The sequence below is a fragment of the Macaca nemestrina genome, chromosome 17 (assembly GCF_043159975.1).
Source record: "Macaca nemestrina isolate mMacNem1 chromosome 17, mMacNem.hap1, whole genome shotgun sequence".
Classification (NCBI taxonomy): Eukaryota; Metazoa; Chordata; class Mammalia; order Primates; family Cercopithecidae; genus Macaca; species Macaca nemestrina.
In genome coordinates, this window is record NC_092141.1 from 73,054,649 (window position 1) to 73,076,017 (window position 21,369).

The 21,369-nt window shown below is 48.8% G+C and overlaps 1 protein-coding gene and 2 pseudogenes across 1 annotated transcript in view; all 3 read right to left on the bottom strand.

Moving 5' to 3' along the window:
* Nucleotides 1-2,437, bottom strand: part of LOC139359667 (somatotropin-like) — a 12,445-nt gene extending 10,008 nt beyond the window's left edge. The window contains exon 1 of the mRNA XM_071083436.1: nt 2,371-2,437. Coding sequence (XP_070939537.1) covers nt 2,371-2,380 — 10 coding nt within the window. The 5' untranslated portion in view covers nt 2,381-2,437. The remainder of the gene's footprint in view (nt 1-2,370) is intronic.
* LOC139359398 (somatotropin-like) lies at nt 825-2,340 on the bottom strand (annotated as a pseudogene).
* A 14,012-nt stretch (nt 2,438-16,449) lies between the features above and the next one.
* On the bottom strand, nt 16,450-18,309 carry LOC105483030 (somatotropin-like; annotated as a pseudogene).
* Nucleotides 18,310-21,369: the final 3,060 nt, after the last annotated feature.

A 21,369-nucleotide genomic window follows, 5' to 3' on the forward strand; every position in this document is an offset into this window, starting at 1 on the left:
TCAAAGAATCAGAAGTTCTGGAAGTCCTGTCCCTGCAGTCCTGATGGTGACAGGCTGGGTGGGTCCTACCTCAGCGGGGGCTTGAGTTCTGCAGGTTGTGCTTCTTCCTACCCCTCTGTGTTGCATCCTCCGAAGGAAAGCGAGTGTCATCGGGGATTTATCCCCTCCCATCCAGCCCTCATTGCTCACATTGTTATCTTCCTGGCACCTGTTGTCACTGCATTTGCAACCCCAAATAAAATCTCTCTTCCACTTCCCTTGCCCTAATTCAGATCCCAAATGCTCTGGTTCTGTATGTCTCCAAGTAATTTTTGCATTGTTCTCATTTCCCAAGAGTAGTTGGGCTTAAGGAAAATTCATCTTAAAATTCTTCTGCACAGAAGTAGTTCTATGACATTGTTTCCTCTCCTGTTGGGGAGTTTTTGCCTCCGCACTTAATAGCCCTTCTTGTTTTCATTTCTTCCCGCTCCTGGAGGGCCAGGTTTGGTGTTACTGGTGATGGTGGGGGAGGAAGAAATGCCTTCAAGTCATCTCTGGGATGACTAATGAGCTATGACCAGCAAGCTGGGACCACTGAGCTGGTGGAATGGCCTTAGTGAGTAACAGACTGCAGTGATGTGTCAGCTTTCTTCTGGCCCAGGAACAGTCAAATCTTTTATATTTCAGCGGCCTGGTTCCCAATAGACCCTGCAGGCCCTACAGGTCATCTTCCCAAGCTGCCCCTCGCTCCATACCACCCCCTTCCACCCCAAAATATTATAGAAGGACACCTAGCCAGACAAAATGATACAACTTAATTTTATTAGGACATGGCTGGTGGGCACTGGAGTGGCACCTTCCGGAGCCAGGAGAGGCACTGGCAAGGGGTCACAGGATGCCACGCGGGCACCTAGAAGCCACAGCTGCCCTCCACAGAGCGGCACTGCACCATGCGCAGGAATGTCTCGACCTTGTTCATGTCCTTCCTGAAACAGTGGAGCAGCCAGTAGTTCTTGAGCAGTGTGTCATCATTGTGCGAGTTTGTGTCAAACTTGCTGTAGGTCTGCTTGAAGATCTGCCCAGTCCGGGGGCTACCATCTTCCAGCCTCTGCAAAGTGAAGGAAGAGAAGGAGAGGCCAAGTGCTTGGTCACTGTTCCCTCCCTGTCTCATTCATTCATTTTCCTCCCTCCCCTCCAAGGGAGAAAGGCCTGGAGGATTCACCAGGGGAAATGAAGAATAAGGTGAGTTCTCTTGGGTCAGTGCCTGACTGCTAAAAAGAGGGCAGCAGTGTTTCTCTCCCCCAGCCCTCGAAGCCAGTGAGGTTCCAGGGTTGGGGACCCCTGGCGCCACCCTCACCCCCATCAGCGTTTGGATGCCTTCCTCTAGGCTTTTTAGGAGGTCATAGACGTCGCTGTCTGAGGTGCCATACACCAGCCTGTTGGCAAACACACTCCTGAGGAACTGCACAGGCTCCAGCCAGGACTGGATGAGCAGTAGGGAGATGTGGAGCAGCTCTAGGTTCTGCAGGGGAAGGACCGGAAGTGGCTGTGCTGCCCGTGGCTCTGACCACAGGCCTCCCCCATCCCCGCCTGGGGGAGAAGGCATCCACTCACGGATTTCTGTTGTGTTTCCTCCATGTTGGAGGGTGTGGGAATAGACTCTGAGAAGCAGAGGGAGGTCTGGGGGTTCCGCAGGAATGAATACTTCTGTTGCTTTGGGATATAGGCTTCTTCCTAGGAGGAGGACCCCGCCACCAAGAAGGACTGCCGGTTTCTATGCTGGAGACCAGCTCCCATTGTTACTTTTCTGGGAACCTCACTCAGCATATGCTCATCTTCCTGCATTTTCGCTTCAGAAAACAACCCTGAACTCCTTAGTCTCCTCCCATGACTTCCCAGGGGGGAAAGTCACCCCTTCTTGCCACCCCAGACGCGCACCCATTCCCCAAGAGCTTACAAACTCCTGGTAGGTGTCAAAGGCCAGCCAGTGCAGGCGATAGGCGTGGATCATAGCGTTGTCAAAAAGCCTGGTTAAGGGTACGCTTGGGACCCTACCAGCCTCTTGAAGCCAAGCAGGCAGAGGAGGGCAAAAGCCAGGAGCAGGGACGTCTGGGAGCCTGGGGAGAAACCGGAGGACAACGGAGGAGGCCGAGAGCAAGAGGCCAGCACTGTCCCTGGCCCAGGAGCTGTTTTTTTTTTTTTTTTTTTTTCCTCTCTCTCCATCCCTCAGGGTCCAGGAACATTGTGAGATTGGCCAAATATCTGGGCTTAGATGGTGATACTCACATTCAGAAGCCCCAAACCTGAGGATTAGATTCCCCGTCCCATCTACAGGGCGCCGCCTCTTCCTTCGGGACACATCGTGTGGAAATGGATTTTAGGGGCGCTTACCTGCAGCCATTGCAGCTAGGTGGGCTGTCCACAGGACCCTGAGTGGTTCGGGGAGTTGGGCCTTGGGATCCTGGAGTGATCTCTTTTGGGCCCTTTTTATACCCTAGCCCCTTATCTCTTGCTGCTTGACCCCACCTGTTTCTCTGTACGTTTATGCATGGGGCCACTGAGGTGCCTGTGCTAATGGCTAATTTAGAAGCTCCTCCCACACATGCTGGCATCATGCCCCCTGGCTTGTCATGTTTCCCTTCCCACCGTCACCAACACTGTGTGGGTTGTGCACAGAGTGTCAGCCAGAGATATCGCCCAACTTGTCCTCTCTTTAAGGAGAAGGTGGGTGCCCTCTGGCAGCACGCCATGGTGGCCAACCTCAACGCAGGGAAGGATATCAGTATAGCCCATCCTTGAGACCCATACTGACCCTATCCCACTCTCTATCCTATCCCTTTCTTCACCCCGCATGGTTCCCCATCCACCAAGCAGAGAGACTGTGTGTGTTGCGAAAAGGGCCAAACACAGCCAATAAATTGTGCGGGTTCTGGGCACGATTCAGTCCTGAATTCACTTTTCTGACTCCTCCTGGGCCCGCCTGAGGCAGCTGGATGCAGTGCTAACACTGACCACTAGAGGGAACCAACCCTGCCCTTTGCTCTCCCCTTCCCTGAGTCTTTGGGGGGCTTCCCCAGGTCCCTGGGGATGAAGAACCCAGACTCAGGTATTGCCCAGCTCCTTGGACCGGCAGCAGAGGATACAAACCAAGAAACAGAAATCCCGGGGACAGACAGGACCACAAGCGTTTCCTCCCCAGCCCTGAAAATCTTCAGAGAATCTCAAGTTAGAAGGAGCTCTTGAAGGTTTGAGTGTCTTTCCCAGGTTTTTGAAACTCAGAACACGTCAGGCCGAAAGACGCCCTATGCAGCCGTGGAAGCCCCTCCTCTTTTTTCTCCTCCTCCTTTCCAGATCTGTATAGATCTTATCCAGTTGCCAAGGGCCTGCCTGTGCATTCCCACGTCTGACCTGCCACTTGTCTTGTGAAGGAGGTATTATTATCACCCCATTTCACAGTCAAGACACTGAGGTTAAGAGAGTCTGACTACATGAGCTACCTCAGCCAGGGCAGTCGATCTCCACAACCTTGCTCTCTTCCCACATTGTGTCATTCAAAGTCCTTTCTCAAGGCGTGGCACGGTGGCTCATGCCTGTAATCCCAGCACTTTGGGAGGCTTGAGGTGTGTGGATCAGCTGAGGTCAGGAGTTCAAGGCCAGACTAGCCAACATCTCTCCTAAAAATACAGAAATTAGCTGGGCATGGTGGCACAAGCCTTTAATCCCAGTTATTCAGGAGGGTGAGGTGGTAGAATCGTTTGAACCCAGGAGGCAGAGTTTGCTGTGTGCCAATATCGTGCCACTGCACTCCAGCCTTGGGGAAAGAGCAAGTCTCCATAGAAAAAAAAAAAGTCCTTTCTCCAGAGCAGGTAGTATTGTGCTACTCAGTTACATAGTTATTTTAGTTTCTTTCTTCTTCCTTCCTTCCTTCCTTCCTTCCTTCCTTCCTTCCTTCCTTCCTTCCTTCCTTCCTTCTTTCTTTCTTTCTTTCTTTCTTTCTTTCTTTCTTTCTTTCTTTCTTTCTTTCTTTCTTTCTTTCTTTCCTTGTTTCTTTCTCTCTTTCTTTCTTTCTCTTTCTCTCTTCTCTCTTACTCTTTCTTTCTCTCTCTCTCTCTTTCTTCTCTTTCTTTCTTTTTTTTTTTTTTTTGAGACAGAGTCTCGCTCAGTCGCCCAGGCTGGAGTGCAGTGACGCTATCTCGGCTCACTACAAGCTCCGCCTCCCGGGTTCACGCCATTCTCCTGCCTCAGCCTCCCGAGTAGCTGGGACTACAGGCGCCTGCCACCTCGCCCGGCTAGTTTTTTTGTATTTTTTAGTAGAGACGGGGATTCACCGTATTAGCCAGGATAGTATTGATCTCCTGACCTCGTGATTCGCCTGTCTCGGCCTCCCAAAGTGCTGGGATTACAGGCTTGAGCCACCACGCCTGGCCCACCCTTCCTTCTTCCTTCCTTCCTTCCTCCTTCCTTCCTTCCTTCCTTCCTCTCTCTCTTCTCTCTTTCTCTCTTTCGCTCTTTCTCTCTTTCTTTCTTTCTTTCTTTCTTTCTTTCTTTCTTTCTTTCTTTCTTTCTTTCTTTCTTTCTTTCCTTCTTTCTTTCTTTCTTTCTTTCCGTCTTTCTTTCTTTCTTTCTTTCTTTCTTTCTTTCTTTCTTTCTTTCTTTCTTTCTTTCTTCCTTTTTTTCTTTCTTTCTTTCTTTCCGTCTTTCTTTCTTTCTTTCCGTCTTTCTTTCTTTCTTTGGAGATGGAGTCTCATTCTGTTGTCCAGGCTGGAGTGCAGTGGCATGATCTTGCCTCACTGCAACCTCCACTTCCTGGGTTCAAGTAATTCTCCTGCCTTAGCCTCCCTAGTAGCTGGGTTTACAGGCACCCTCCACTATGGCAGACTAAGTTTTGTACTTTTTTATTAGAGATGGGGTTCACTATGTTGGCCAGGCTAGTCTCAAACTCTTGACTTTAGGTGATCCACCCTCTTTGGCCTCCCAAAGTCCTGAGATTACTGGCATGAGCCACCGCTCCCAACCCAGTTATTTCAGCTTCTAAATCCCTCTGAGTGCAGGGATCCTGCCCCCAACACAAGGGGATCTTTGCCTCATTTTGTCTTTCCATAAGGGGCAGATTGTTCTTTATTCCCAGGTGAGAATAGCGCAGTGGCATGGGGTGCCTTGTGGAAACCTCACAACAGGACAAGGCGAAGGCAGAGAAAGCCAGGACTGAGCCTCCTGTCTCCTGGTGCCCAGGGTTGGGGTTGTTTCACTGTCATCTGGAGGTCACAAGCATCAGATGCCCCCAGAGGTGAGAGCAGGAAAGAACATCCTCACGGGCACTGAAATCATGCCCCGCTGAATTTAAGAGCATCTAGCACTTGACGCTGTAGAAACACAAGCAAGGAAACAAGGAAACGTTTCTAGAAGTGGTTGACTGTGGTGTTGGCAACCAACATCGAAAACCCACAGCCCTGTGGCCCAGGATGTGAATGCTGTGGCCCTGCCATCTCCCCACTTTCAGAGCAGAAGACAGGGCTCCTTTTTCTGCCGTCATTCCCGAACATTACCCGACCAGCGCCCCAGACTCATCATCTGCTGGGAGTGCACTGGGCTGTGGGCTGTTCTCCAGGCAGGGCTGCAGGAGGGTCCAAGAGCGGTGTCATCAATGGTACCAGCTCTGAGAAAGATGGGGCCAAGAGAGTGTGCACACACCACTTTCCCCATTCTCCTTCCAGCACCAGCAAAGAGGAGGAGCCAGGTGGGAATGGAGGAGGGTCCCTGAGCGCCACGTAGCTTCTGCCTCCCCCACCATCCTTCCTCCACTGTGAACTGGGACAGACGGCACCCCATGACAGGGTCTTTTAGCCAGTGCTGGGGACTTAGATGTGGATTTTCGGCCATGGAAGAAGTCTCCAGCCGCCCTTAGGAATGAGGGCAGCAGGGGCCCTAACTGGGGACCACTCCAGAACTGCGCAGGTGGGCACAGGGCTGGCGAGGCTCCCCAGACAGGTTACTGCCAGAAGCACATGGGATCAGCCAGGGCAGGGGAGTGTCTCTTCTCACCTCTCCACTTCTGTTGACCCCAGAGTTATGGTGACTCAGAGGACTCCAGGGACCCCTGGGGAAACAACTTTACAAAGGGTTACCATGGCAACCATGGACCAGAGGGAAGAACTGAGGCCCACAGGTGTGGGTAGAAGTTCGTTATCCTTTTCTCTAGTCTCGATCTTCCCAGGGCCTTGAGCAATGGAGACCATGTCCATCATTCATTGCTAGTAAAAAATCAACTTTGAGGTAGACTTGGGATTTTCCTGACAGTCCTGGGAAGTGGCCCACTGTTGGGGCATCACTTGGGGCCAGATCCCTGGCTCCTGCAGGCTGAGAGACTACCCAACAACAGCCTCCGCATGGCCAGTGGGGAGAGACTGGGCTTCGCACTTCTGGTATCAGCTTCAAAAGGCTCAGGATAGGTCAGATGCGGTGGCTCACAGCTGTAATCCTTCCACTTTGGGAGGCCAAGGCAGGTGGATCATGAGGTCAGGAGTTCAAGACCATCCTGGCCAAGATGGTGAAACCCTGACTCTACTAAAAATAGGAAAATTAGCCTTGCGTGGTGGCACTGCCCCTGTAATTCTAGCTACTGGGGAGGCTGAGGCACAAGAATTGCTTGAACCCGGGAGGCAGAGGTTGCCGTGAGCCAAGACTGCACCACTGCACTCCAGCCTGGGCGACAGAGTGAGACTGACTTTGTCTCCAAAAAAAAAAAAAAAAAAAAAGAAACAAACAAAACAAAAGAAAAGTAGAAAAATCCCCATCTCTGAGTTCACCATTACCTAGCTCCTTATCCACTGAGATGCAAAAATGGGAAGCAGGGGCCCCAGGGCCACCAGGGACAGAGCAGCATTATCATTTAGCCTGAATCCATAAAAACAACCTAGGTTTCATCTCGGACTCCCTGCTCATAGGGAAGGTGGGAAAGAAGAGTTGGCAAAAAGCAGGGAGCTGCTAGTGCTCCCTCGGGAAGGAAAACTGTTGGGTGGAGTGGACAGCATTTGGGTGAGGGGAGGAGAGGGAGCAGGGTGTGAAGGGAGGGAGGGAGTGTGGTGCACTGAACTCGGCTGTTTGGGAAACTGTTTTTGTAGACAAGCCACGGTTAGAGGAACCCGTTGCTCTGGCAAACAGACCTCACTGGAAGGGATGGAACACATGCTCGCCTGTGTCCCAAAGGGAAACCCAGCTTCAGCCTTGGTGTGTACCCAGAATGGGGTGGTCGTTGACTTTGAAGTGCCACAGAAGGCAACCCAGAACCACACCGGAACCTACTGCTGCACAGTCACTAACCAGCTGGGCTCTGTCAGCAAAGACATTGCTGTCATTTTTCAAGGTAACCTTTGCTGCCCTGCTGTCAGGCGCAGGATGGAAACCCCTTAGGGGTTTGGGATTCTTACCCAAATGTGAAAATCAGAAAGATTCTACTAGGTTGGGAAGAATGAGACTCAGAAGTGGGCCTGGTGGGCGATGGTGGGTGATCCTCGTACTTTGTGACCTTCCTAACTCAATCTTCTGTGCTTGGACAGGACTGGATGAAAGAATCAGCTCTACCCTCTTTGTCGTTATTACCGTTGCCCTTGGAGTGGGTGTCATCACCATAGCACTGTATTTGAGCTATCGGCCCTGCAAAGTGGACCGGGGGAAATTGCTCTATAGACAGAGAGAGGAGGACAAAGAGGAAGAAAGCCAGTTTGCTGTTGAGGAAGAGAAAAGTACAACTCATATAATTGACAGCTATTTGATTGAATGAGACTTCTGCTACTGTGGTTTCCCAGGGAGGGAAGAAGGGATAGAGGAGAAAGGAAGAAATAGAATGGCAGGCTGCATTTCCCTTTGTGTTCTTCTGTCTGTAAAATAGTGTTTCAGGCCCCCATATCCCATGTGTCCAATATGTCCAGAAGCTCACCTTTCTCTCTCTGTCACCTTTTTTTTTCCCAAGATAGAGTCTCGCTCTTGTTACCTAGGCTGGAGTGCAATGATGCGATCTTGGCTCACTGCAACTTCAGTCTCTCGGGTTGAGGTGATTCTCCTGCCTCAGCCTCCCCAGGAGCTGGGATTACAGGTACACACCACCACAGCAGGCTAATTTTTGTATTTGTCTTAGAGGTGGGGTTTCACCATGTTGGCCAGGCTGGTCTCATACTCCTGTCTTCAAGTGATTCGCCTACCATGGCCTCCCAAAGTTCTGGTACTACAGGTGTGAGCCACTGCACCCAGCCACCTTTCTCTTTTGATCTCACTCTAGTCATTAGGAATCTCAGTCTCAATGTTTGATTTTTAAGAAGGCCTCTTGTGCCTTGCCAGTTGCATCATCAGTCCACTCTTAGATCTTAAAAAACAAACAAAAAAAAAGAATCTGTCCTTTCCTCATGCTTCCCACTGCCCTTTTCTCTTAAACATCATACTAAAGTCAGGCACATCTTAGAAATGCAACTCATATTTCATGGTTTTCTGATTTCTAACTGGGAACTCAATTTGTAGTCCAGGGACAGGACTTTGAAGGGAGTAAGTATCAAATACGGGGCTAGGAGTCAGAGCTCTGTTCCCATCTCCACTTTTCCTTGCTCCCCTGACCTGGGCTTCTGGAGTGCCAGCTCCCAGAGATGAGCTTGTTGACATCATTAAGGATCAGTGGCAAGCTTCAACTCAGTAACCATCTGTTGTAGGTCTTGGGGGAGTATACAGATGGTAAGAAATTCCACTTTGGGCCAGACAAGCATCCTATCTAGCCCAGTGTTCTGTCTGTGAAGTAGAAGGTAGAGTTCTTCCACGGAATTGGCGTCATAGGTTAAGCACTCCAAACATCTCTGAATTCCTTTTGACAGAGAGATCAACTGTGAGTTCGCATTTGCCAGTTTTCTTTTTTTTACCCATATGGGTGTCTAGGTTAGAGTTCCAATGTTTACTCTCCCTTTTCATCTGTCTGCATATTTTCATCTGTCTGCAGACAATTTCCCTGAAGCTTCAAGAGGAATCCTCTTGTGAAAATGTTCATATGATTTTATGATTCAGCTTCCTTCCCTGTCCTTGGGAAAGAGTATATTCACCCTTGGAGAAGGCATGAGGAATCATAAAACCAGATCTTTTCTCCCAAATCAGTCAAGAAATGTTCACTGAAATGTTGCTGTGGTAAAAATAAAAGTGATTTTGTGATACCAAATGCATTTCCCTTCCCTTCTGTGTCATTGCTGAAAGCTCTTATTATGTCAAATAGTTGCATTTTATAACTTTTCTTTTTTTTTTTTTTTACATGGAGTCGCACTGTGTTGCCCATGCTGGAGTGCCATGGCGTGATTTCGGTTCGCGTCAACCTTCAACCTCAGTTCAAGCAATTCTCTGCCTCAGCCTCGCAAGTAACTGCGATTACAAGTGCTTACCACCATGCCCAGCTAACTTTTTGTGTTTTTAGTGGAGACAGGGTTTCACCATCTTGGCCAGGCTGGTCTTGAAGTCCTGACCTTGTGATCCACCCACCTTGGCCTCCTAAAGTGCTGGGATTACAGGTGTGAGCCACCGCTCCCGGCTGCATTTTATAACTTCAAGTACAATTTCAAAGGGAATAACACGGTGTTGATAGCATAAACAACCAGCCCAGGTTAGGGTGTGCATTAGCTCAGGGCAGCAGACTATTTTACCTGTTTCTTTTTTTTTTTTTTTTTTTTGAGACGGAGTCTCGCTGTGTCTCCCAGGCTGGAGTGCAGTGGCGCGACCTCGGCTCACTGCAAGCTCCGCCTCCCGGGCTCACGCCACTCTCCCGCCTCAGCCTCCCAAGTAGCTGAGACTACAGGCGCCCGCCACCACGCCCGGCTAGTTTTTTTTATATTTTTAGTAGAGACGGGGTTTCACCATGTTAGCCAGGATAGTCTCGATCTCCTGACCTCGTGATCCACCCGCCTCGGCGTCCCAAAGTGCTGGGATTAGAGGCTTGAGCCACCGCGCCCGGCCTATTTTACCTGTTTCAAAAGTGAAAATCAGGCCAGCGGCGGTGGCTCACATCTGCAATCCCAGCACTTTGGGAGGCTGAGGTGGGCGAATCACTTGAGCCCTGGAGTTTGCAAATAGCTGGGGCAACATGGCGAAACCCCATTTCTTAACCCACATCTAGTGGCACGTTCCTGTAGTCCCAGCACTTGAGAGTCTGAGGTGGGAGGATCACTTGAGTGCGGGAGGTGGAGGGTCGCAGCGAGTTGAGATCATGCACTGCACTCCAGCCTGGGCTACAGAGCCAGACCCTGTCCCAAAAACAAATCAAAGGAAACAAAAACGAAAACTAGAGTTCAGGTTTCCAGATAGAGAGAGGTGCATAGCTTTCCAAATAGCAGATACTAGCCAGAAAAAACGGTGGCATCAGACAGCAGAGGGAAAACATTTTCCCATTCTTCCCAGACCTCCTCTCAGTCTGGTGTTGTAGATTAAGAGTAAAAATAACCCTTTGGTTTCATCACATGCAAGGCTGTGGGGATACAGCAGTGAACAAAACATTGTCCCTGGCTTCCACAAATGTATTAGGAAAGCTATTTAGACAAATAAGTAGGAGATTACATTTGTGCATGAACTCCTATGACTGGGCAGACAGATTGTTATGAGAAAGCATAACTCGGATCAAGGAAGGCTTCCTGGAGGGACATGAAGTATCTTGACTTTGCAAAATAGCATCATCCCCGAACATGACCTTTTCAACCTGGATGTTTCCACTAGGTGGAGCTACTGCTCTCTCATCCTGTGAGTCTAATATAAATCATCCACTTTCCCAGAATTGAGCATTTGGGGAAGTAAGTTAAGAAGCAGGTTTCAGAGACAGGAGTATAGAGCCGCCCCATCCGGGGATCCACAGCCATTTCGGTGTCAGGATCAGCTGCATCAGGGCTGTAGTTATCCTGTATCTGCAAATGCTGCCTCATGGCCTCAGTGCCTTGAAGCAGAGCGAATCCAAAAAGGAAGGGAAAAATGAGCCAGGCGTGGTGGTGTGCACCTGTAATCCCAGCTGCTGGGGAGGCTGAGGCAGGAGAATCGCTTGAACCCGGGGCGCGGAGGTTGTAGTGAACTGAGATGGCGGCATTGCACTTCAGCCTGGGCAACCGAGTGAGACTCCCGTCTTGAAGAAAATTAAAGCAAAAACAAACAAACAAATACAAAACAAAGCAAACAAAACCAAAAAGGGAGGAAGAAGGGGGCCACTTGGACTTTCTAGTTCCAGCAGGGAGAGCCTGGAGGCTTAGCCGGCTGCTGCCTTTGCTTGTCACTGCCACAGGGTGTCAGTGTTGACAGATGGTCCCACACAGTACCATCAAACCAAGTGGGTCTGCAGATCCGGGTTCCCAGCTGCTGTGGATCTCTGAGGAGGAGGATCTGCTTCTTCGGGGCCTGGTCCAGCTGCGGGTGTCCTCTTGCTTGGGTTTCCAGGGTTCCAGTTCCTTCCCGAAGGATATTCCCCACCACCAGGGGTCAGGCGCCCCTTCTCTTTGACTCTCTCTTTTTTTTTTTTTTGGAGACCGAGTCTCGCTCCGTCTCCCAGGCTGGAGTTCAGTGGCGCGATCTCGGCTAACTGCAAATTCCACCTCCCGGCTTCAAGCAATTTTCCTGCCTCAGCCTCTGGAGTAGCTGAGATTACAGGTGTGCGCCATCACGCCCGGCTAATTTTTGTGTTACTGGTAGAGATAGGGTTTCATCATGTTGGCCTTGTTGTTCTCAAACTCCTGACCTCAGGTGATCTGCCCACCTCCCAAAGTGCTGGGATTTCAGGCTGAGCCACCATGCCTGGCTTCACTGATTCTTAAAGCAGGAAGGGTCTCACATCTCTCTTCCAGTATAATAGAGCTTCTGAGGGTAGCTGCCTTCATTGTCTATAGGAGGAGGCCCTAACCCCTAAATGGTTTTGATCATATTGTTTCTGAACATTTTAACAATCAGCTCAGGCTTAAGTTACAGCTACCTTGATTATCTCCAGAGGAAGAGTGGCCTTTAATGCTCCAAAAGTTTATCGTCTTTATTATTATTTTTGAGACAGAATCTTGCTCAGCCACCCGGCTGGAGTGCAGTGGCCTGATCGGCTCAGTGCAAATCTGCCTCCTGGGCTGGAATGATTCTTGTGCCTCAGTAGCTGGGAATACAGGTGTGTACCACCACACCTGGCTAATTTTTATATATTTAGTAGAGATGGGGTGCCACCATGTTGGCCAGGCTGGTCTCGAACTTCTGACCTCCTCCCGCCTCAGCCTCCCAAAGTGCTGAGATTACAGGTGTGAACCACCGTGCCTGGCTGTTTATCCTCTCAAGGATGGTCAGGGTGGCATTCTGGTGTCTTTCTCTCTGGACCCGAGAAAGCATAAGTTATATCTTTAGTGGGACTTCGTACCATAGGATTAATAATAGTATTTACCTTAGAGAGTTATAGGTAGAAAGAAATGACCTAATACTTGTAATAAAGTAACATGGTACTGGAGACATGTGTTCACATTTGTTGGTTTTTATTATTACACTGATAATTGTGGTGGGAATTAAGCACATCATTATAATCACAGTAAACTCAAAGGGAGAATCAGAAATCCATGGTAACCTTGAGGGCCATCAAAAGTCATAGACACCATGCACAGCTTTCCGATTTTTCTAGTCTTTTTCTTGCTCCTTCCACTACTTTCCCCCCAGTTTGGTCCCCTAAGATTTAGAACTACTAGTAGGGTGACCAGTCCTATTAGCTGAGTTTGCATTGAGCTGAGGGATTCTTGGAAGGAACGTGGGACTTTTAGTGTTGACATTGAGAAAGTCTGCTGAAAACCAGGACAAGTTGGTAACCCTAATCCCAGCGGTGCTCATTTTGTGCCTCAGCATCCAGGGCCTTCTGAATTAAAGAAGCAGCCAGGCAAAGTATCAGCTTGTCTTGGCCTAGAAGCCCAGACCTGATAATTCAGAAGAAAAGGGAACGGATAAGTTCTGCTCTCAACTGTGTATAAAGGGAAAAAACCCACCATGTATATTTCGACAATGCTCACGGAAGAAATTCAGAAGTGGTCATTTTTAGGTTAGGGTAAATTCAGAAAAATGACAGTCAGGAAAATATTATCCCAGGGGTCAAGAATGACTCGAGCTCTGCCTACTGAAGTCTTCCTTGTGCCAGTCTTGCTAATCTTATCTTCAGGGAGAGTTTTCATTATAAAATACCATTAAGGGTCAGGCGCGGTGGCTCATGCCTATATTCCCAGCACTTTGGGAGGCCAAGGCGGGTGAATACCTTGAGGCCAGGAGTTTGAGACCAGCCTGGCCAACATGGTGAAACCCTGTCTTTACTAAAAATACAAAACCTAGCCCTGTCTGGTGGTGCATGCTTATAATCCCAGCTACTCAGGAGGCTGAGGCATGAGGATCATTTGAACCCAGGAGGTGGAGGTTGCAGTGAGCTGAGATTACACCACCACACTTCAGCCTCTGTCTCAAAAACAAAAATAGACTATTAACATTTTTTAGTTGTGAGAAGATATAAAAATTTCCATCTTAACCATTTTACGTATATAATTCAGTCACGTCAAATTACATTCACATTGTCATGCAACCATCACCACCATCCATCTTCAGAACCCTTTTCATCTTGCACAGTCTAAACCCTTTGCTCATTAAATAGCTCCCTATTCCCTTCCTCCCCGCAGCCTCTGGCAGTCACCATCCTACTTTTTGTCTCTATGAATTTGACTGCTCTGAGTACCTCATATGACTGATATCAGACAGTATTTGTCTTTTTGTGACTGGCTCAAGAGAAACACATTTTAGATGACTGGTTGGAATTAGGAGCAGGTGGAACCACAACTGGCCCAGGCCTCTCATCTTTTTCTCCTTTTTCCCTGTTCCACAAATACAACAGCTGTGGACACGTGGTCTCATCTCTGCAGTCCCTAACACAGTGGTTATCAACCTTGTTTACATATTAGAATCCCCTGGGAAAGTTTTCAAACGACTCTTGCCTGTACCAGATTCCAGGCTAATTATGTCAGAATCTCAGGGGGTGAGGGCTTACGTATGCATCGTTTACAAAACACCCTAAGCATCTCAAATTTGCAGTGGAAATTGCTGTCCACAGCAAGTTGATGAGCTGAAATGTGGAATAACAGTGGGTAAATCAAAAGAGTTTAAAGCAGATGGTCTTTAAGGTCTTTTTATATTCGAAAATGTGCAAAGTCATGTAGTATCTTTCTAATTCTCAACCAGCAGTGGTTGAGTGGATTCACCTACACCCGAGGGGAGCTGGGTGGACACTCTCTGGAGTGTTGCTCCCCCTGCAGTTCAGTTTTATGTTACGACCACCCCACTTTAGAACCCTCTTAGTCACCCAGGTAGGCGCTGGACATTGTCATTCCCCTGTCACGTGCAGTCAACAAATACTTACAAAGATGGGTCACCTTTCCTTTAAAAACACGCAAGCCAAGAGATAATGATAATTGTGTTCATTCCATTGACTTCTAAAGACCGTGAGATTTCTAAATAATTTTAAGGCCGAATGAAGGACATTGCAGGAATATTGATTCCAGCTCCGTACAAGAAATAGTTTTCTGCAGTGAGAGTGGTTTAATAGAATGAGGAGCCTTGTGAAAGTGATTCCTTTGGTTCTAGTGCTACACACTTGTATTTGGAATATTGACTTTAATGGATGCCGGAGGATAAGATTCCCAAAGTAGAAGAAACTAGACTGACTTATGAGGCCCTTCTAACTCCAAAATGCCATGAGTTTAAAGCCAGATAGTAGAAGAACGACGTAAGATGCAGGAATGACTTCTGAACTGAGAAATGCAGCAGCTCCAGAGTTCTGATTATTTCAGCTTTCAACCACTTCCCAAAGACTGAGTTATTAACTGTAAAATAGCCAAAAATGAACACAAGTGGGTCTTGTTATCAAGAAAATTTATTATAGTACATAAGAATCAGAACTTCTAAAGAAGATTAATTAGGGAGTTGATTATTTGCATTGCAGAATAATTCCTGACTTCATGAAATCATTTTTGGATACTAGAGTTCCTGTGAGCATTTTAGTATGGATTTATAGGTCACCAGTCACTTAGCCAAAGTGCTTGGGAGAGTAAAATCTTAACCCTAAAGAGCTAATCACCACTCTTTAGTGCTTATTTGGAAATAATAAACATCTGATATGTTTATATTTCCTTATTGTCATTAGAAAAACAATATAATTTCACTACAGGTGTTTAGACATGCCATCAGAAAACACAAAACATCCAAAAATTCAATGCAGAAATAACTACAATTTGAGTACTATAATATGTCAAAAATATCGTTGCGTTTAATCCTCAAATAATCCTTGTAAAGCAATATTATTATCTCAGCTTGGTCAAGTAATTTATTCAGGAGCAACAAATGACGTACAACCCAAATCTTTCTGATTCTTTCCCTTACACCGAGTTACCCCAATCAACATCACTTAGAACAAACTTGCTCACAAACAGCTTGGAGACCATGTGTGTTTGGGTTAATTTTTGCCCTTAATATATTTTCAGTATGTGTTGCCAGTGTTTAAATGTTAGATTTCACATAAAAGCCTGGGTGTCCTGGCTGTCTCAAAGAATCAGAAGGTCTGGAAGCCCAGTCCCTGCAGTCCTGATGGTGACAGGCTGGGTGGGTCCTACCTCAGCAGGGGCTTGAGTTCTGTAGATTGTGCTGGTTCCCACCCGTCTGTGTTGCATTCCCCAAAGGAAAGCGAGTGTCATCGGGGATTTATCCCCTCCCGTCCAGCCCTCATTGCTTACGTTGTTATCTACCTGACACCTGTTGTCACTGCATTTGCAACCCCAAATAAAATCTCTCTTCCACTTCCCTTGCCCAAATTCAGATTCCAAATACTCTGGTTCTGTATGTCTGAAACTCATTTTTGCATTGTTCTCATTTTCCAAAGTAGTTGGGCTTAAGGAAAATTCATCTTAGAATTCTTCTGCCCAGAAGTAGTTCTATGACATTGTTTCCTCACCTGTTGGGGAGTTTTTGCCTGTGCACTTAATAGCCCGTCTTGTTTTCATTTCTTCCTGCTCCTGGAGGGCCAGGTTTGGTGTTGCTGGTGATGGTGGAGGAGGAAGAAATGACTTCAAGTTATCTCTGGGATGACCAATGAGCTATGACCAGCAAGCTGTGACCACTGACCTGGTGGAATGGCCTTAGTGAGTAATAGACAGCAGTGATGTGTCAGCTTTCTTCTGGTGCAGGAACAACCAAATCTCTTATATTTCAGTGGCTTGGTTCCCAATAGACCCTGCAGGCCCTACAGGTCGTCTTCCCAAGCTGCCCCTTGCTTCACACCACCACCTTCCACTCCATAATATTATAGAAGGACACCTAGCCAGACAAAATGATACAAGTTAATTTTATTAGGTCAAGGCTGGTGGGCACTGAAGTGGCACCTTCTGGGGCAGGAGAGGCACTGGGAAGAGTTGCAGGATGCCACATGGGCACCTAGAAGCCACAGCTGCCCTCCACAGAGCGGCACTGCGCCATGCGCAGGAATGTCTCGACCTTGTCCATGTTCCTCCTGAAGCAGTGGAGCAGCCTGTAGTTCTCGAGCAGTGCATCACTGTTGTGTCAGTTTGTGTCAAACTTGATGTAGGTCGCTTGAAGACCTGCCCAGTCCGGGGGCTGCCATCTTCCAGCCTCTGCAAAGTGAAGGAAAAGAAGGAGAGGTCAAGTGCTTGGTCACTGTTCCCTCCCTGTCTCATTCATTCATTTTCCTCCCCCCCCTTCAGGGTGTAGAGAAAGGCCTGGAGGATTCACCAGGGGAAATGAAGAATAAGGTGAGTTCTCTTGGGTCAGGGCCTGACTGCTAAAAAGAGGGCAGCAGTGTTTCTCTCTCCCAGCCCTCGAAGCCAGTGGCGTTCCAGGGTTGGGGACCCCTGGCACCACCCTCACCCCCATCAGCGTTTGGATGCCTTCCTCTAGGCTTTTTAGGAGGTCATAGACGTCGCTGTCCGAGGTGCCACACACTAGCCTGTTGGCAAACACACTCCTGAGGAACTGCACGGGCTCCAGCCACGACTGGATGAGCAGCAGGGAGATGCGGAGCAGCTCTAGGTTCTGCAGGGGAAGGACCGGCAGTGGCTGTGCTGCCCGGGGCCTCTGACCACAGGCCTCCCCCATCCCCGTCTTGGGGAGAAGGCATCCACTCACAGATTTCTGCTGCCTTTCCTCCATGTTGGAGGGTGTGGGAATAGACTCTGAGAAGCAGAGGGAGGTCTGGGGGTTCTGCAGGAATGAATACTTATTTTCCTTTGGGATATAGGCTTCTTCCTGGGAGAAGGACCACCCACCCCGCCAACCAAGAAGGATCGCCGGTTTCTATGCTGGAGACCAGCTCCCATTGTTACTTTTCTGGGAACCTCACTCAGCATATGGTCATCTGCCTGCATTTTCGCTTCAGAAAAGAATCCTGAGCTCCTTAGTCTCCTCCCATTACTTCCCAGCGGGGGTAAGTCACCCCTTCTTGCCACCCATGTCGCGCCCCCATTCCCCAGGAGCTTACAAACTTCTGGTAGGTGTCAAAGGCCAGCTGGTGCAGGCGATGGGCGTGGAGCATAACGTTGTCAAAAAACCTGGATAAGGGAACGGATTGGACGGCACCGGCCTCTTGAAGCCATGGCAGGCAGAGCAGGGCAAAAGCCAGGATCTGGGAGGTCCGGGAGCCTGGGGAGAGACCGGAGGGCAACGGAGGGAGCCAAAGAGCAAGAGGCTAGCACTCTCCCTGCCCCCGGAATTTTTTTTTCTCTCTCCCCATCCCTCCAGGAATCAGGAACATTCTGAGATTGGCCAAAAATCTGGGCTTAGATGGCGATACTCATATTCAGAAACCCCAAACCTGAGGATTAGTGTCTCTGTGCCATCTACAGGGGCCGCCTCTTCCTTCGGGACACATCGTGCAGAAATGGATTTTAGGGGCGCTTACCTGCAGCCATTGCAGCTAGGTGGGCTGTCCACAGGACCCTGAGTGGTTCGGGGAGTTGGGCCTTGGGATCCTGGAGCGGGTCTCTTGTGGGCCCTTTTTATACCCTGGCCCCTTATCTCTCGCTGCTTGACCCCACTTGTTTCTCTGTACGTCACTGACGTGCCTGTGCTAATGGATAATTTAGAAGTTCCTCCCACACACGCTGGGATCATGCCCCCTGGCTTGTCATCTTTCTCTTCCCATCGTCACCAGCATTGTGAGGGTTTTGCCCAGAGTGTCAGCCAGAGATACTACCCAACCTGTCCTCTCTTTAAGGGTCAGGTGGGTGCCCTCTGGCAGCACGCCATGGTGGAAAACCTGAACGTGGGGAAGGATGTCAGGATAGCCAGTCCTCGAGACCCCTACAGACCCCATCCCACTCTCTATCCTATCCCTTTCCTCCTCCCCACATGTTTCCCCTCCACCCTAGCAGAGAGAATGTACATTTTGGGAAAAGGAGCCAAACATATCCAATAAATTGTGGGGGTTCTGGGCACGATTCAGTCTTGAATTCCACTTTTGCTGATTCCTCCCGGGCCCGCCTGAGGCAGCTGGATGCAGTGCTAATACTGACCACTAGAGGGAACCAACCCCCCACTTTGCTCTCCCCTTTCCCTGAGCCTTGGGGTGGGGGTGGGGGTGGGGGTGGGTGCTCCCCCAGGTCCCTGGGGAGGAAGAACCCAGACTCAAGGTATTGCCCCAGCTCCTTGGACCTGCAGCAGAGATACAAGCCAAGAAACAGAAATCCCGGGGACAGACACGGACCACAAGTGCTTCCTCCCCTAGCCCTGAAATCATCAGAGAATCTCAAAGTTAGAAGAGCTCTTGAAGGTTTAAGTGTCTTTCCCGGTTTTGGAACTCAGAACACATCAGGCAGAAAGATGCCCTATGCAGCCGTGGAAGCCCTTCCTCTTTTTTCTCCCCCTCCTTTCCAGGTCTGTATAGAGCTTATCCAGTTGCCAAGGGCCTGCCTATGCATTCTCACGTCTGACCTGCCACTTGTCTTGTGTAGTAGGTATTATTATCATCCCGTTTCACAGATCAGGAGACTGAGGCTGAGAGAGACTGATTGCATGAGGTACCTCAGCCAGGGCAGCAGATCTCCACAACCTTGCTCTTCCCACATAGTGTCATTCAAAGTCCTTTCTCCGGGCCGGGCACGGTGGCTCATGCCTGTAATCCCAGCACTTTGGGAGGCTGAGGTGTGTGGATCACTTGAGGTCAGGAGTTCAAGGACAGACTAGCCAACATGGCAATACTCCCTCTCTACTAAAAATACAAAAGTAGCTGGGCATGGTGGCACAAGCCTTTAATCCCAGTTACTCGGGAGGGTGAGGTGGTAGAATCGCTTGAACCCAGGAGGCAGAGGTTGCAGTGAGCCAAGATCGGGCCACTGCACTCCAGCTTTGGGGACAGAAGGAGACTCCCTCTCAAAAAAAAAAAAAAAAGTCCTTTTTCCAGAGCAGGTAGTGTGGTGCTACTCAGTAACATAGTTATTTTAGTTTCTTTCTTTTCTTTCCTCCCTCCCTTCCTTTCTTTCTCTCTCTCTCTCTCTTTCTTTTTCTTTCTTTCTTTCTTTCTTTCTTTTTCTTTCTTTCTTTCTTTCTTTCTTTCTTTCTTTCTTTCTTTCTTTCTTTCTTTCTTTCTTTCTTTCTTTCTTCCTTCCTTCCTTCCTTCCTTCCTTCCTTCCTTCCTTCCTTCCTTCCTTCCTTCCTTCCTTTCTTTCGATGGAGTCTCATTCTGTCATCCAGGCTAGAGTGCAGTGGCATGATCTTGCCTCACTGCAACCTCCACCTCCTGGGTTCAAGTAATTCTCTCACCTCAGCCTCCCTAGTAGCTGGGATCACAGGCGCCCGCCACTATGCCGGGCTAAGTTTTGTACTTTATTAGTAGAGACAGGGTTTCACCATGTAGGCCAGGCTGGTCTCAAACTCTTGACTTTAGGTGATCCACCCTCCCTGGCCTCCCAAAATACTGAGATTACTGGCATGAGCCACCGCTCCCAACCCAGTAATTTCAGCTTCTAAATCCCTCTGAGTGCAGGGATCCTGCCCCCAACACAAGCGGATCTTTGCCTCATTATGTCTTTCCATAAGGGACAGATTGTTCTTTCTCTATACCCAGGTGAGAATGGCCCAGTGGCATGGGGTGCCTTGTGGAAACCTCACAGCAGGACAAGGTGAAGGCAGAGAAGGTCAGGACTGAGCCTCCTGTCTCCTGGATCCCAGGGTTGGGGTTGTTTCACTGTCATCTGGAGGTCACAAGCATCAGATGCCCCCAGAGATGAGAGCAGGAAAGAACATCCTCACCTGCACTGACATCTTCCACCCCTAAGTTTAAGAGCATCTAGCACTCAATGCTGTAGAAACACAAGCAAGCAAACAAGCAAACGGTTCTAGAAGTGGTTGACTGTGGTGACATTGCTGTCATTGTTCAAGGTAACCTTTGCTGCCCTGCTGCAAGGCCGAGGATGGAAACCCCTCAGGGGTTTGAAATTCTTATCCAAGGATGAAAATAAGAAAGATTCTACTAGGTTGGGAAGACAGAGACTCAGAAGTGGGCCTGGTAGGCTGGGGTGGGTGATCCTCAACTTTCAGACCTTCCTAACTCTGTCTTCTGTGCTTGGACAGGATTGGATGAAGGAATCAGCTCTGCCCTCTTTGTCGTTATTACCGTTGCCCTTGGAGTGGGTGTCATCACCATAGCACTGTATTTGAGCTATCGGCCCTGCAAAGTGGACCGGAGGAAATTACGCTATAGACAGAGAGAGGAGGACAAAGAGGAGGAAAGCCAGTTTGCTGTTGAGGAAGAGAAAAGTACAACTCATATAATTGACAGCTATTTGATTGAATGAGACTTCTGCTACTGTGGTTTCCCAGGCAAGGAAGAAGGGATAGAGGAGAAAGGAAGAAACAGAATGGCAGGCTACGTTACCCTTTGTGTTCTTCTGTCTGTAAAACAGTGTTTCAGGCCCCCATGTCCCATGTGTCCAGTATGTCCAGAAGCTCACCTTTCTCTCTCTCTCTTTCTCTTTTTTTTTTTTTTTTTTTTTTTTTTTTTTTTGAGATGGAGTCTTGTTTTTGTCGCCTAGGCTGGAGTGCAATGATGCGATCTTGGCTCACTGCAACTTCAGCCTCCCGAGTTCAGGCGATTCTCCTGCCTCAGCCTCCCCAGGAGCTGGGATTACAGGAGCACACCAACACAGCAGGCTAATTTTTGTATTTTTAGTAGAGACGGGGTTTCACCATGTTGGCCAGGCTGGTCTCAAACTCCTGACCTCAAGTGATCCGCCCACCTCGGCCTCCCAAAGTGCTGGGATTGCAGGTGTGAGCCACTGCGCCCAGCCACCTTTCTCTTTAGAGCCCACTCTAGTCATTAGGAATCCCAGTCTCAATGTTTGA